Source organism: Anneissia japonica, unplaced genomic scaffold, assembly GCF_011630105.1.
Source record: "Anneissia japonica isolate Jap-2015-1 unplaced genomic scaffold, ASM1163010v1 scaffold287652_len36108_cov121, whole genome shotgun sequence".
In the NCBI taxonomy this organism is placed as follows: Eukaryota; Metazoa; Echinodermata; class Crinoidea; order Comatulida; family Comatulidae; genus Anneissia; species Anneissia japonica.
Genome location: NW_022749767.1, coordinates 1 through 12912, shown reverse-complemented (window position 1 = coordinate 12912; position 12912 = coordinate 1). Strand labels below are relative to the sequence as shown.

General features: G+C 33.0%; 1 protein-coding gene across 1 annotated transcript in view; it reads left to right on the top strand.

Moving 5' to 3' along the window:
- The window catches only part of LOC117121208, a gene marked incomplete at its 3' end in the record, with an annotated part of 19631 nt that extends 7483 nt beyond the window's left edge, over nt 1–12148 (top strand). The window contains exons 2-7 of the mRNA XM_033266332.1: nt 5197–5598; nt 6177–6656; nt 7693–7728; nt 8040–8087; nt 10021–10065; nt 12104–12148. Of these exons, the coding sequence (XP_033122223.1) occupies nt 5197–5598; nt 6177–6656; nt 7693–7728; nt 8040–8087; nt 10021–10065; nt 12104–12148 (1056 nt within the window). The remainder of the gene's footprint in view (nt 1–5196; nt 5599–6176; nt 6657–7692; nt 7729–8039; nt 8088–10020; nt 10066–12103) is intronic.
- Between the last annotated feature and the right edge of the window lie 764 nt (nt 12149–12912).

The window sequence follows — 12912 nt, the reverse complement described above, 5'->3', positions numbered from 1 at the left end:
AGGTGACTTAGAAAAAAAGTTATGACATTTCAAAAATCAAAGAATCCAAATAACGACAACGTCGGCAGCGATTATGTGTAATTTTGACCTGTAAAATATTTCAAGAAGACAGAGATGTGTATAAGAGACAGCGTACACACAGCGCTGAACTGTGGAACAATAATGTAGTTCAGTAACTTATAATGGGAGTTTTTAGTTTACAATCTCTACATAGGCTAGTTTATTCAAGTTTATTTCTCCGAATAATGGCAAATCTACAAATCGATCGCGTGTTATGCTACTAAATTTAGATTTTGTCGTGCATTTGGGTCATTCCATGCCAATTCAACGTGGCCGCGGAAGTCACCATCTCAGATTTTGTTTAAATTTTCAGGGTTTGTTGTAACTTCAGTAACTAAGAAAAATCCAAAATTTCAGCTCAATCGGACCAATACTTTCCGAGATACCGGTGTCCGAAAAAGTGGGCGTGGCACCCATTAGAGCCACCGACGACGTTGTTATTTGGATTCTTTGATTTTTGAAGTGTCATAACTTTTTTTCTAGGTCACCTACAAAGCTAAAAATCACAGTACTTGCTCAACTTTTGGAGTAGATTCAGATTCTGCATTCAAATAATTATTTAGAAAAACACTTTTCGAATTATGCTCTATCAAACATGGCTTCAGAATGAACGCGACAGAGCTTTCAGCTATTTTTGCTCACCCGTATCTCAAAAACTAGAAGGGCTAACCCAAAACTGTTTTTGATTTCTTATACCCTACTAAATTCTGTGTAAATAAAGTAAATATGGACATAACCCAAGCATGAATACTACCAAATATATGCCTCCCATTATGGTCCAGCCAGAAATTCGACAAATAAGGGTGGTCGCGTTTGGTGGTAGAACCCAATGTGGATTTTGAAATATCAACTTGAAAATTCAACATAATTAAGTTCAATATATGTTACATTCATAATATTAAAAACATTGTTGTATATTTACCATCTTCTTAAAATATTTTACAGGTCAAAATTACACATAAACGCTGGCGACGTTGGCGTTATTTTGATTCTTTGATTTTTGAAATGTCATAACTTTTTTTCTAAGTCACCTACAATGCTAAAAATCACAGTACTTGCTCAACTTTTTGAGTAGATTCAGATTCTGCATTCAGATAATTACTTAGAAAAATACTCTTTGAATTATGCTCTACCAAACATGGCTTCAGAATGAACGTGACCAGGCTTTCAGCTCTTTTTGCTCACCCATATTTCAAAAACTAGAAGGGCTATTATCCAAAACTGTTTTTGATTTCTAATACCCTACTAACTTCTGTGTTAGTAAGGTAAATATGGACATAAACCAAGCATGAATACTACCAAATAGATGCATCCCATTATGGTCCAGCCAGAAATTTGACAAATAAGGGTAGTCGCATTTGGTAGTAGAACCTAATGTGGTTTTAAAATATCAACTTGAAAATTCAGCATAATCAAGTTTAATATGTGTTACAATCATAATATTAAAAACATTATTGTATATTTACTGTCTTCTTAAAATATTTTACAGGTCAAAATTACACACAATCGCTGCCAACATCATTATTTTGATTCTTTGATTTTTGAAATGTTATAACTTTTTTTCTAAGTCACCTACAAAGCTAAAAATCACAGTACCTGCTCAACTTTTTGAGTAGATTCAGAATACTTTTGAATCATGCTCTATCAAACATGGCTTCAAAATGAACGCGACAGAGCTTTCAGCAATTTTTTCGTCAATCTCAAAGACTAGAAGGCCTAATCCAAAACTGTTTTGATTTCTAATACCCTACTAACTTCTGTATAGGTACATAAATTAAATATGAATATAAACGAAGCATGAATACTATCCAAAAGATGCCTCCCATTATAGTCCAGCCAGAAATTTGATAAATACAGGTAGTCGTGTTTGGTGGTAGAACCCAATATTGATTTTGCAATATCAACTTGAAAATTTAGCATGATCCAAGTTTAATAAATGTTACAATCAGAATATTAAAAATATTATTTTATATTTACCATCTTCTTGAACTATTTTACAGGTCAGAATTACACATAATCACACATTTTTGACTGTCAAATGTCTATTCTTGAAAATTAACATACATTATATTTTTATCATATGTTGATGCTGCTAACAGTTTGTGCCATATTTTCATAAAAACGTGATACCAAAATTTTTTTAAATTACAATAAACTTAAATTAACCAGATTATCTTAATTTGCATTACCGGTAATTAGCTTTTTTTTTTTTTATAAAAAAATGTATAAACAGAAAATTTATGTTAATAAATTCAAACTCCATAGTTTGATTGATGTATTCAAATGTTTAACTATATTTAGTTATTTTAGTTAAAATAATTTCATATAAAAGTTGTTTTAGCATTGTGTGCACTGTGTGAAGATGCTAACAGAGAAGGATGACAACAGTAACCACAGTGAAAGACATGGAGAAAGCTACACTGATCCACATACTGACAAAGCTACTCTAAATTCTTTATTAACATCTTTAAACTTTAAACCCCTTAAGAGTTCATGAAAGTCAAATATTGTATACTGTAAAGTAAAATCAAAGGAAATATTACAGAAACATTTTGGCATCACTTTTATGAAAATGCGGCACAAAAAGTAGCATCAGCATATGATAAATATATGATATATATTAATTTTCAAGAATAGACATTTGACAGTCAAGAATGTGTGATTATTTGAATGCAGAATCTGAATCTACTCAAAAAGTTAAGCAAGTACTCTGATTTTTAGATATTTAGATGACTTAGAAAGAAAGTTGACATTTCAAAAATCAAAGAAATTAAAATAACGACAACGTCAGCAGCGATTATGTGTAATTTTGACCTGTAAAATATTTCAAGAAGACAGTAAATATACAATAATGTTTTTAATATTATGATTGTAACATAATTATATTAAACTTGATTATGCTGAATTTTCAAGTTGATATTTCAAAATCCACATTGGGTTCTACCACCAAATGCGACTACCCAACTACTACGATTTGTCGAATTTCTGGCTGGACCATAATGGGAGGCATATATTTGGTAGTATTCATGCTTGGGTTATGTCCATATTTACTTTACTTACACAGAAGTTAGTAGGGTATAAGAAATCAAAAACAGTTTTGGGTTAGCCCTTCTAGTTTTTGAGATACGGGCAAACAAAAATTGCTGAAAGCTCTGTCGCGTTCATTTTGAAGCCATGTTTGATAGAGCATAATTCAAAAAATATATTTTAAAGTAATTTTTGGAATGCAGAATCTAAATCTACTCAAAAAGTTGAGCAAGTACTGGGATTTTTAGCATTGTAGGTGACTTAGAAAAAAAGTTATGACATTTCAAAAATCAAAGAATCCAAATAACGACAACGTCGGCAGCGATTATGTGTAATTTTGACCTGTAAAATATTTCAAGAAGACAGTAAATATACAATAATGTTTTTAATATTATGATTGTAACATATATTAAACTTGATTATGCTGAATTTTCAAGTTGATATTTCAAAATCCACATTGGGTTCTACCATCAAACGCGACTACCCATATTTGTCAAATTTCTGGCTGGACCATAATGGGAGGCATATATTTGGTAGTATTCATGCTTGGGTTATGTCCATATTTACTTTATGTACACAGAATTTAGTAAGGGTATAAGAAATCAAAAACAGTTTTGGGTTAGCCCTTCTAGTTTTTGAGATACGGGTGAGCAAAAATAGCTGAAAGCTCTGTCGCGTTCATTCTGAAGCCATGTTTGATAGAGCATAATTCGAAAAGTGTTTTTCTAAATAATTATTTGAATGTAGAATCTGAATCTACTCCAAAAGTTGAGCAAGTACTGTGATTTTTAGCTTTGTAGGTGACCTAGAAAAAAAGTTATGACACTTCAAAAATCAAAGAATCCAAATAACAACGTCGTCGGCGGCTCTAATGGGTGCCACGCCCACTTTTTCGGACACCGGTATCTCGGAAAGTATTGGTCCGATTGAGCTGAAATTTTGGATTTTTCTTAGTTACTGAAGTTACAACAAACCCTGAAAATTTAAACAAAATCTGAGATTGTGACTTCCGCGGCCACGTTGAATTGGCATGGAATGACCCATTTGTGGGGAGGCGAAGGAGATCTGCAACCACACCTGGGGCGTAACCTGTTGAAATTCGCGCTGGGCTGTGGATAAAACTTTTGGACAAACAATTAAGGTTGATTTATCATCGCCTCTGGCTCCATGGTCATTCCATACACGGTATTCTACCCAGCAATTTGGTGGTCAAAATTGTCGTGGATAATCCAGATGGTAAAGTAATCAGACTATTGTCCGAGTGGTTTTAGAAACTGTGTACCGGTGAATTAACTGGTAAATCGCACGGATATTTTTTCGCTCGAACGGGCCATAGACATTAATTTCTATGGGTTCTGAGTATAGATAACCAGGCATTCTTTCATAATCCAAAGCCCGGGTACACACTGCACCAGTTATTAGACTGCCACTGAATATCAGCGGATGGCATCTGTCACTGAGCTAACATCCTGTACAATTGTCATACAATGCTGTGTGTACTCGCCATATATCTTGGGGAGATGCCTTATTGGTGACTGCAAAATGGTCAGAACCAGGCTAATTTCTGCCTATTTATTGAGTGTTTCAAGTGTGTTAATTATATAAAGTAACACAATTTTCACATGGCCTAGAATAATTTAGCTATATTTTAAGTCAGTGGTGATGTTGTAATTTTCATTTTCACATAAAGTTTCTACTTATCTTGATTACTCTACATGCATATTGCGGAGTTACATTGATGTGATCTGTAAAGAAATAATATTGTGTTATTAAATCTATTTTAGTGTGAAAGTTTGTGAAGTAATATTATGCAAGGATGATGGAAACAGGTAAAATATTGATAATGATAGTTGGTAATATATACCTGTAGGCCTGCAATGCTATTTCACACACATAGTCATCATGCACAAAAGTAATCACAAAGTGGTGCTTCATTATCATCACTCATTAATAAATGCAAAATTCAGCCCTGGCATCTTTACAAGCTGTGCATACATACGGTACATTCAACATAATATGTATTCTACATGTTTTCAAATTATTGCTTTAATAATACAACCATTTGCATGATAAATAAATCCTGGATTAATCATAATTGAAGATTTTTAGTTATTTTAAAGCCTGATGTATACATTTATGTGAAGAAAGCTAAGTGTGCATTTGATTTATTTCAATTGCTAATAGCACCTGGCATTTTGAAGCCAACAGACATTTCAGTTTTGTTTGAAACAATTGAACTAACTGGATTGAAATATTTGAAAGAAATAATCAAGAGATATGAGACATATCCTGATGAAGTGAAGATCACTCGATTTTCACCACATCGTCAACAGGTTGTTGCTCTGGGAAAAGACTTTTCAGTTAAAGATCTCCAGAAGGTTAGTCAGTTATGCGAAGGCAATTTTTCTAGTCCATGGAAACTGATTCAACATCTTGAAGATACATCTGTTTTAACAGAAAATAGCATGTCATCATTTCTTCAACGTTTGAAGGATAATAAAGTAAATGAAGGTTAGTAATAAATATAGAATATCACATTTAAATATCCATGCATGTAGGACATGATAATTAAAAGCTCTACTTTTGTATTGAGATAGTTCTTGAGCAGTTTACTATGTGTTTTCAATTTAGAGATTGAATTCAATGAGAATAGTCGACGTGAACTGCATTATTGAAAATTATGCCATTTAAGAATTCCAATCACTGTAAAAATCAAAGTGATAATTGAGTATGGACAAAATAACAACAAATGAGCAACAAATATTTATTCCTTTAAATTTATGTAGGCCTTATATGCAAAATACAACAGTGAATAGATACAGTACATATTCACTTTCAAGAGTGATCCGTGTTCTGGCCCTAAAAACTAGACTAGGAAATAACCAGAATGTTGTTCGGGGAGAGTTTTTACTTCCAAGGACTGCTCTCTGGTATTCCTGGGACGTTTTGATCTATTTCCACCCCCCACCCCACCCAATCAACAAGTCTCGCTACTCAGCTGAAGTTTTCTATTAAATATTTATTAACAGAATTTTAGAGTTTAAGGGTTTTATTTTAGTTAATCTTTTAGAAACTATTTTTTAAAATAGATTTTAATCAACTGCTTGTGACAGTATCTGATGCAATCGGCGTGAAAGGTGAAAAGTATGTAGACATGTTGAGGGTTCTGTACAAAGAGCATGCAGAGATAAAAACAGAATTGGAGGATGCTAAATCCGCATTTGATTTATTTCAAATTCTAAGTGTCGCTGACATTTTAAAAGCAACAGACATTTCCATTTTATTTGAAACGATTGAAGTAACTGGATTAAAGTATTTGAAGGAGATAATTAAGACGTATGACACATATCCAGATGAAGTGAAGATAACTCGATTTTCAGCACATCGTCAACAGGTTGTTGCTCTGGGAAAAGACTTCTCTACCATAGATATTCAAAGGATTAGTTGGAAGTATGAAGTTCCAGATGACTTCTGTTCTAATCCATGGAAATTAATAACATTTCTTGAAAGTAATGGTATCATTTCCAAAGATAACTTGTCATCGTTTCTCATTAATTTGAAAAGAGTTGGTGAGTATGACGGTTATTGTATTATTACTGTATTTGCAATACCAAATTAATAATACTGTAATGTTGCAATCTATGGTATTAAATTAGGATACCACTGTTGGAGCCTGAGAAATGCTGATAAGTGGTAGAAACCTAAGTTCTTGATATTTTCTCACATTTCTTATAATAGACAGTGAATAGACATTTAGAGATCTAAACTACAGTATAAAATGATCACATTTCAACCATGAATAACGAAAATGCATTACTGAATTATTTTAAATATTTTTATAACTAGCTTTACTCTGAAGCAATAGTTAGTTTTTAACAAATACTATTATGGAAAGAAATACACAAACATCAAAATTAAGTTAACATTTCAATTAAAATAATAGTTTATTATTGTAGTAAATAATAGCAAAAATGCATCACTTGAATCATTTTAATATGGATTTAAATGCTCCTTTACATCACAATAATTATTTTAAATATATTTCTATTTGATTTAGTCTCTGAAACAATAGATAATTTTTAGCAAATATCTATAAAGAAATATACAAACATAGAAAATATATACAGTATGTTAACTTGTAAAATAAAGTAAAAGTTTATTATCATAGTAAATTATATAAGTTCAAGTAGTTAAACCAGTATTTTATTTAAGGTGCAAAATATTAATATTAAATACCGTTTTATTTGGGTACTCAACTGCATTTTGAAATTACTTTCATCGATGCATCTGAATCCTGTTGAGTCTTTACTCTGGTTTGGAACTTTCGTAGTAAGTAACAGTACACGATCGCTTTCGTTTTGGGCTATTTCAAAGACGTACTTTACTTAGAGTTTATTGGCTAGTCCTAAAGTATGGCCAATATCAAAATGTAAACTGACTGGAATTCTGGTTCCTACATCTATAAATTTATTATGTGTACAAAAAAACATTAGTAATTTTTTAAACCTATAGCTAAGCCATTCTCCTGAGTAGGAAAATTTATGCTATTGTGTACATTGGTTATGCTGCTAATGCATAAATTGTCAATTTATATTTCCTCAATAGGTAATGAAAAACCAACAATATCAAAATTAGACAAAAGTATGTACTGAGTACTGAATAATTGCTTGTTATTTTTAGTCAATATCTGTAATGACGTAACTGTATAATCAAGGAATGGATATTAGTCAGTATTAATTAATCTGTTTTACTCAATTAATTTTGGGTAGCTCCAAATAATGTTTAATAATGTATGTTATTTACAAAAAGTATTTCCAGAAATCAGTGTATTTATATTTATAATAACAATACTGTACATCAAAAAGTAATTCAATTTAACGTTTTGTTTTAGACATCACTGTTATTATAGGCTGGCTTGTTTCATAATGCCCAATGATTCATTCTCTTTACAGATAAGTCAGGACAATCAGAACAACCTCAAAGGTTAAGGGCAGATGAAGGTGTGTTTATTTAATAGCAGATTAGGCCATGTAAAATAAAACAATTGGTTAGCATCTCCGCCCGACCGTCAGAAAAGCCCCCGACCTGAATTTAAAAAAAAAATTTTTTTTTTTTACAAAACACTCAAAAACTCCATCTCCCGAAGGCAATTTATATAGGCCTAGGCTTGTTTACCATCTGTCCGAACGCCAGCCGACTGGGCTTATCCCTGCAGTTGCATTCCATCATCGTCCCTTCTAGGCCTAGTCCTTACTTCTATCTAGAAAAGGCCTAGTTTTATAGTAGTAGTATAAAAAGAGTGTATTTGTATACACGGTACAGCCGATGCAAAGCATTAAGATTTACTCGGGACTAGGTTTATATTAGCAAACTAAACTCCGATCCGATGCTTACGTCTCATGCTTTGTGCAGAAAAGTCGGCCAATCAGCGCGTTGGTATTTCCATCACTTTGGAAGTAGACATCCACAGCAGCGCGAAAGAGAAACAAGGAGGAACCGCTCTGTGTGGTGACCGGAGACAAGACAACAAACATGGCTGCGCCCATCAGTTTAAAGCTGTGGCATATTCACTTCTTACCTGTGTGCAATATTTCACGAAATAAAATTTTAAAGATAAATTTTCATAGGTAGGACAGCATAGATAAATTATTACTGGAAATATAGTGGCGAGATAGTGCATGCGTACCGGTATATTAGCGAGCGAGCCGTCCGGCCGTCTTTTGGACTGCCAACAATTATTTAGGAAGGCAACTTTTACCGTGACGGCTTGGACGGCTTGTCCTAATCAGCTCGGCTTAGCCTAATTGGGCCTGGTCTACCTTTAGCAAATTCTTTATATATTCTTCAAATCTATCGAATGTTACATTAAACTAAAGGTAAATCATATTTACGTTTGATAAAAACAACATTTATTGATTGAATGTACGTTTTTGTACCAATAATCGATGGGGATTACTAACGATGGGCGTGGCCCGCCATCGGCTCAGTGCCACGCCCACTGGCTTCAATTTTGGAAAAACAAAATAGGCCGTCTATTTTGTTTTTCTGTCGAAACCCCTGCATGGCATCAATGATGACTGTTGTGTTGTTCCAACAACAAACCCAGTATGGTCCAGTTATAATTAATGTCCAGCAAACACAAACTTAAACACAAAGCATGGAATATTCACATGCTGGTACAGTGACGTGATGTTTCCAAACAGCTGGTCCAACTAGATGTCAAAGTGTTTCTCAGCATGAACATAGCACATGATACTAGTCAAACTCATTAACAGTATTCACTATTGAGTATTATCACTATATGTACATACTCAATCACATAAACAATCACAAATAGTAATCAATTGTACAAAATGCCAGTTCAAAAATTACGTTTCTGTTATGAATGGACAATGAATTATTATACGACTATGACAAACTTCAATCTTCTATATTTTGCTGTTGTTATTTTTATTTTTAATTTCACATCCAACAGCAATTACACTCGCCACTTAGGATGGAATGCTTTATAAAACTGTTATCGATATCATCAGTTCTGTAAACATATACAATGTTGCATGTTTTAAAACTTCATATATAGGGATTTCAATATGACTGTTATTCATATAGGCAAAGCTTATCTGCTTGCTATAGATGAATTACATGATTTCTTGTATCCAATTTTGGCCTCTGTTGTTTTCCTCTTCTTTGTTTTGCTAATTTTCCTTCCGACGCTGGTTTTTCATGTTCTACGAGAAAAAAAAAAAAAAAAAACCTCCCTCCCTACCATGAAATTTGATACCAAAAGGATGCTAACCAATTATTTTTTTTTACTTGGCCTAACCATTTTTGGAACTTACAGCTAAGCTGTTCTCCTAAGTAGGAAAAATTATGCTATGTATATTTTAGTTATGCTGCTAATGCACAAATTGTCAATTTCTATTTCCTCAATAGGTAATGAAAAAGCATCAACATCAAAAAGACAAAAATTAGACAAAGGTATGTAGTGTACTGGTTGCTGAATAATTGCTTATTATATTGAATGAATATCTATAATGGTTATATCTATAGTTCTCCTGATATTTATTATAAATGTAAGTTATTCACAAGTATTTATTTGTAAAGAATATATTCCTTGCACAACCATGCTGTAGAAGCAGTTGGCACATCAGTTGTGGCTTGGACTCCCCAAACTTCAGGGGTTTGAAACTCGCGCTGTACAAGTCGCTTGTGTTCTTGGGCAAGTCACTTTATCTCTCTACCCAGGAGTATAAATGAGTATTTGGTAGGATGTTGTGGCATTGAATGTACTAGTTTGTGTGCTATGTAAGTAGTGCACGACAACGTATACTCCCCAGGGAGCAGAAAAGGTTGCACTTTGTGTGCTGGTTTGCCATTTTATGTTATCCAGTGACCAGGGCTAATAATGCTCAGCAGCACCTTTGATCGTATAATTTGGAATTGGTGCTATATAAATATTTAGGCACTATATAAATATTTAAGCATTAATAGAAAGACCAAACAAAAAATTATTCAAATAGTTTTATCTGGTACTTGTCTACAACTGTAGAACTGTTTCATTAAAACCAAACACAATTTGATGTAAACTTACTGCGAGCTTTCGTTATGCCGCTTTAAAAGAGAACTAGCAAAATGATTTTTTGTTCTAGAGAAGATTTTTGATATGCCATTAATAATAGAATCAACCTTAAAATCGTTCTTTGGCTATTTTTTATGAAGTTATAGGCGATTATATACGATTTTACCATGACGTCACTGGCGAAAAAGTAACAAAAGATCGTGTAAATAGCGCCGCATAGGGTATATACCGCGTAGGGTATTCGCCGCGTACAATATTTGCGTGCATGCTGTAACAATCACAGTTTATAGCCATGGTTACAGCATACACGCAAAGATCGTACGCGGCGGATACCCTACGCGGCGTTATTTACACAATCTTTATTTACTTTTTCGCCAGTGACGTCATGGTAAAATCGTATATAATCGCCTATAACTTCATTAAAAAAAAGCCAAAAAACGATTTTAAGGTTGATTCTATTATTAATGGCATATCAAAAATCTTCTCTAGAACAAAAAATCATTTTGCTAGTTCTCTTTTAAACTAAATTTGTGATGATGCGCCAGCTGCCTTGCTACAGTACATCTAAGCTCAGCAACAGGCCATTGTAATGCATAGAATTAGGACAATTCTAGACGAGTTCTTTGTTTTATTACTATCCTTGTATTAGTATAAATAATATCAAATTGCTCAGGTAGGCAAATAAGCAACAAAGCTAGATGAAGAAGATACTGAACTTCAGAGAGTGAAGAAAAAATGTGAATTATATGCATGATGCCTGTACAGTTTAGCCTTCTGCCTGCCTGTAGACACATGGAAAGGTTTACTGTTTTAGTATTATTAATATCAAGCATCTCTATTTTGATTTTTAGTTTAATACAGATGCAATAGTTTAATACAGATGCAAGTGTACATATGTGAGCTGTTATGACAAAATGAATCTTCTGGTACAAAAAATGAAAAATTTGTGGCACATTTTATAGACGAATATAACACTTTTTTTTTGGTCTTTGAATTATGTTTCTACAGTAGGTTGAGTAAAATCATTTTTAAGCTGAGATATCTAAAACCATCACCTCTTAAGATAACAACAACAACTAATAAATTTTGTATTGGTTTTCCTATCAATTTAGAAAATTCCTTTTCAAAATATATTTAAAAAACAAAAAGACACCTTTACCTTAGGTAAATTAACTCAGAGGTTTTGCTATTATGAAATATACAGTATATATTAAACTTGTCAGAAATAATAAAATCCAAATTTTGTCAAAACATCACTAAGTCAATATATGAAATTACAGTAGTTGGCGTACCACAAGACCCATTTTGTAAACAACACCTCACATATTCTTTACACAATGTTAAGGTATTAATTATTATGGAGTAGAAAAATTATGCTATGGTCTACTGCAGCTATGCTGCTAATGCACATGTTGTCATTTTCAATTTCCTCAATAGGTATTGGAGAAGCATCAATATCGAAACGACTGAAGTTAGACGAAGGTATGTACTGCGTGCTGAATAATTGCTTGTAATTTTTAGTCAGTATCTGTAATAATGTAACTGTATAATCAGTGAATGGATATTAGTCAGTATAATTCATCTGATAATATGTATTTGTGCTTTACTCTATTTTTGAGTTACTCCAAAGTAATGTTTTATAATGTATGTTATTTACAAAGGCTACTGTCACACTAGAGTCTCAAGCCTGGCTTGACTCACTGCCGGTGAGATTTCAGGTGCGGTCACATTATGAAAATCTCACCCGCGATGAGTCAAGCCAGGCTTGAGATCCCAGTGTGACCGTAGCCAAAAAGTATCTCCAGAAATCAGCATATAATAATAATAATATTACTAGAAATTGCAAATTGCAAGTGAAGTGCTGCGAAGTACAACTGCATATAAATGTTCTTCGAACAAAATTATTTATACGAGTCAAGTGAAAATAATGAATAATAAAACTATAACAAATAATATGAGACACGACCCATTGTCTATATTAGAACACTTCTCATTGAGTAACAAAGTCGTAATTTTTCATTTTTGTCAAAAAGTGTCTATAGTGTGGTGAATTATGGTTTAGGTTTTTAGTTCCTATGCATGTAATGCAATAGGAACTATTGTAATCACTCTTGCTATTTCCTATGTTTTTTTATTGTGTGTTTTCCGACATTTTGTTTTATATCGCGATGCGAAGATCATGTGAAGTTTCTGCAGAGTTCAGTCAGGGCTCACGCTAACCGACCGGAATGTCGGCATGGATGAAA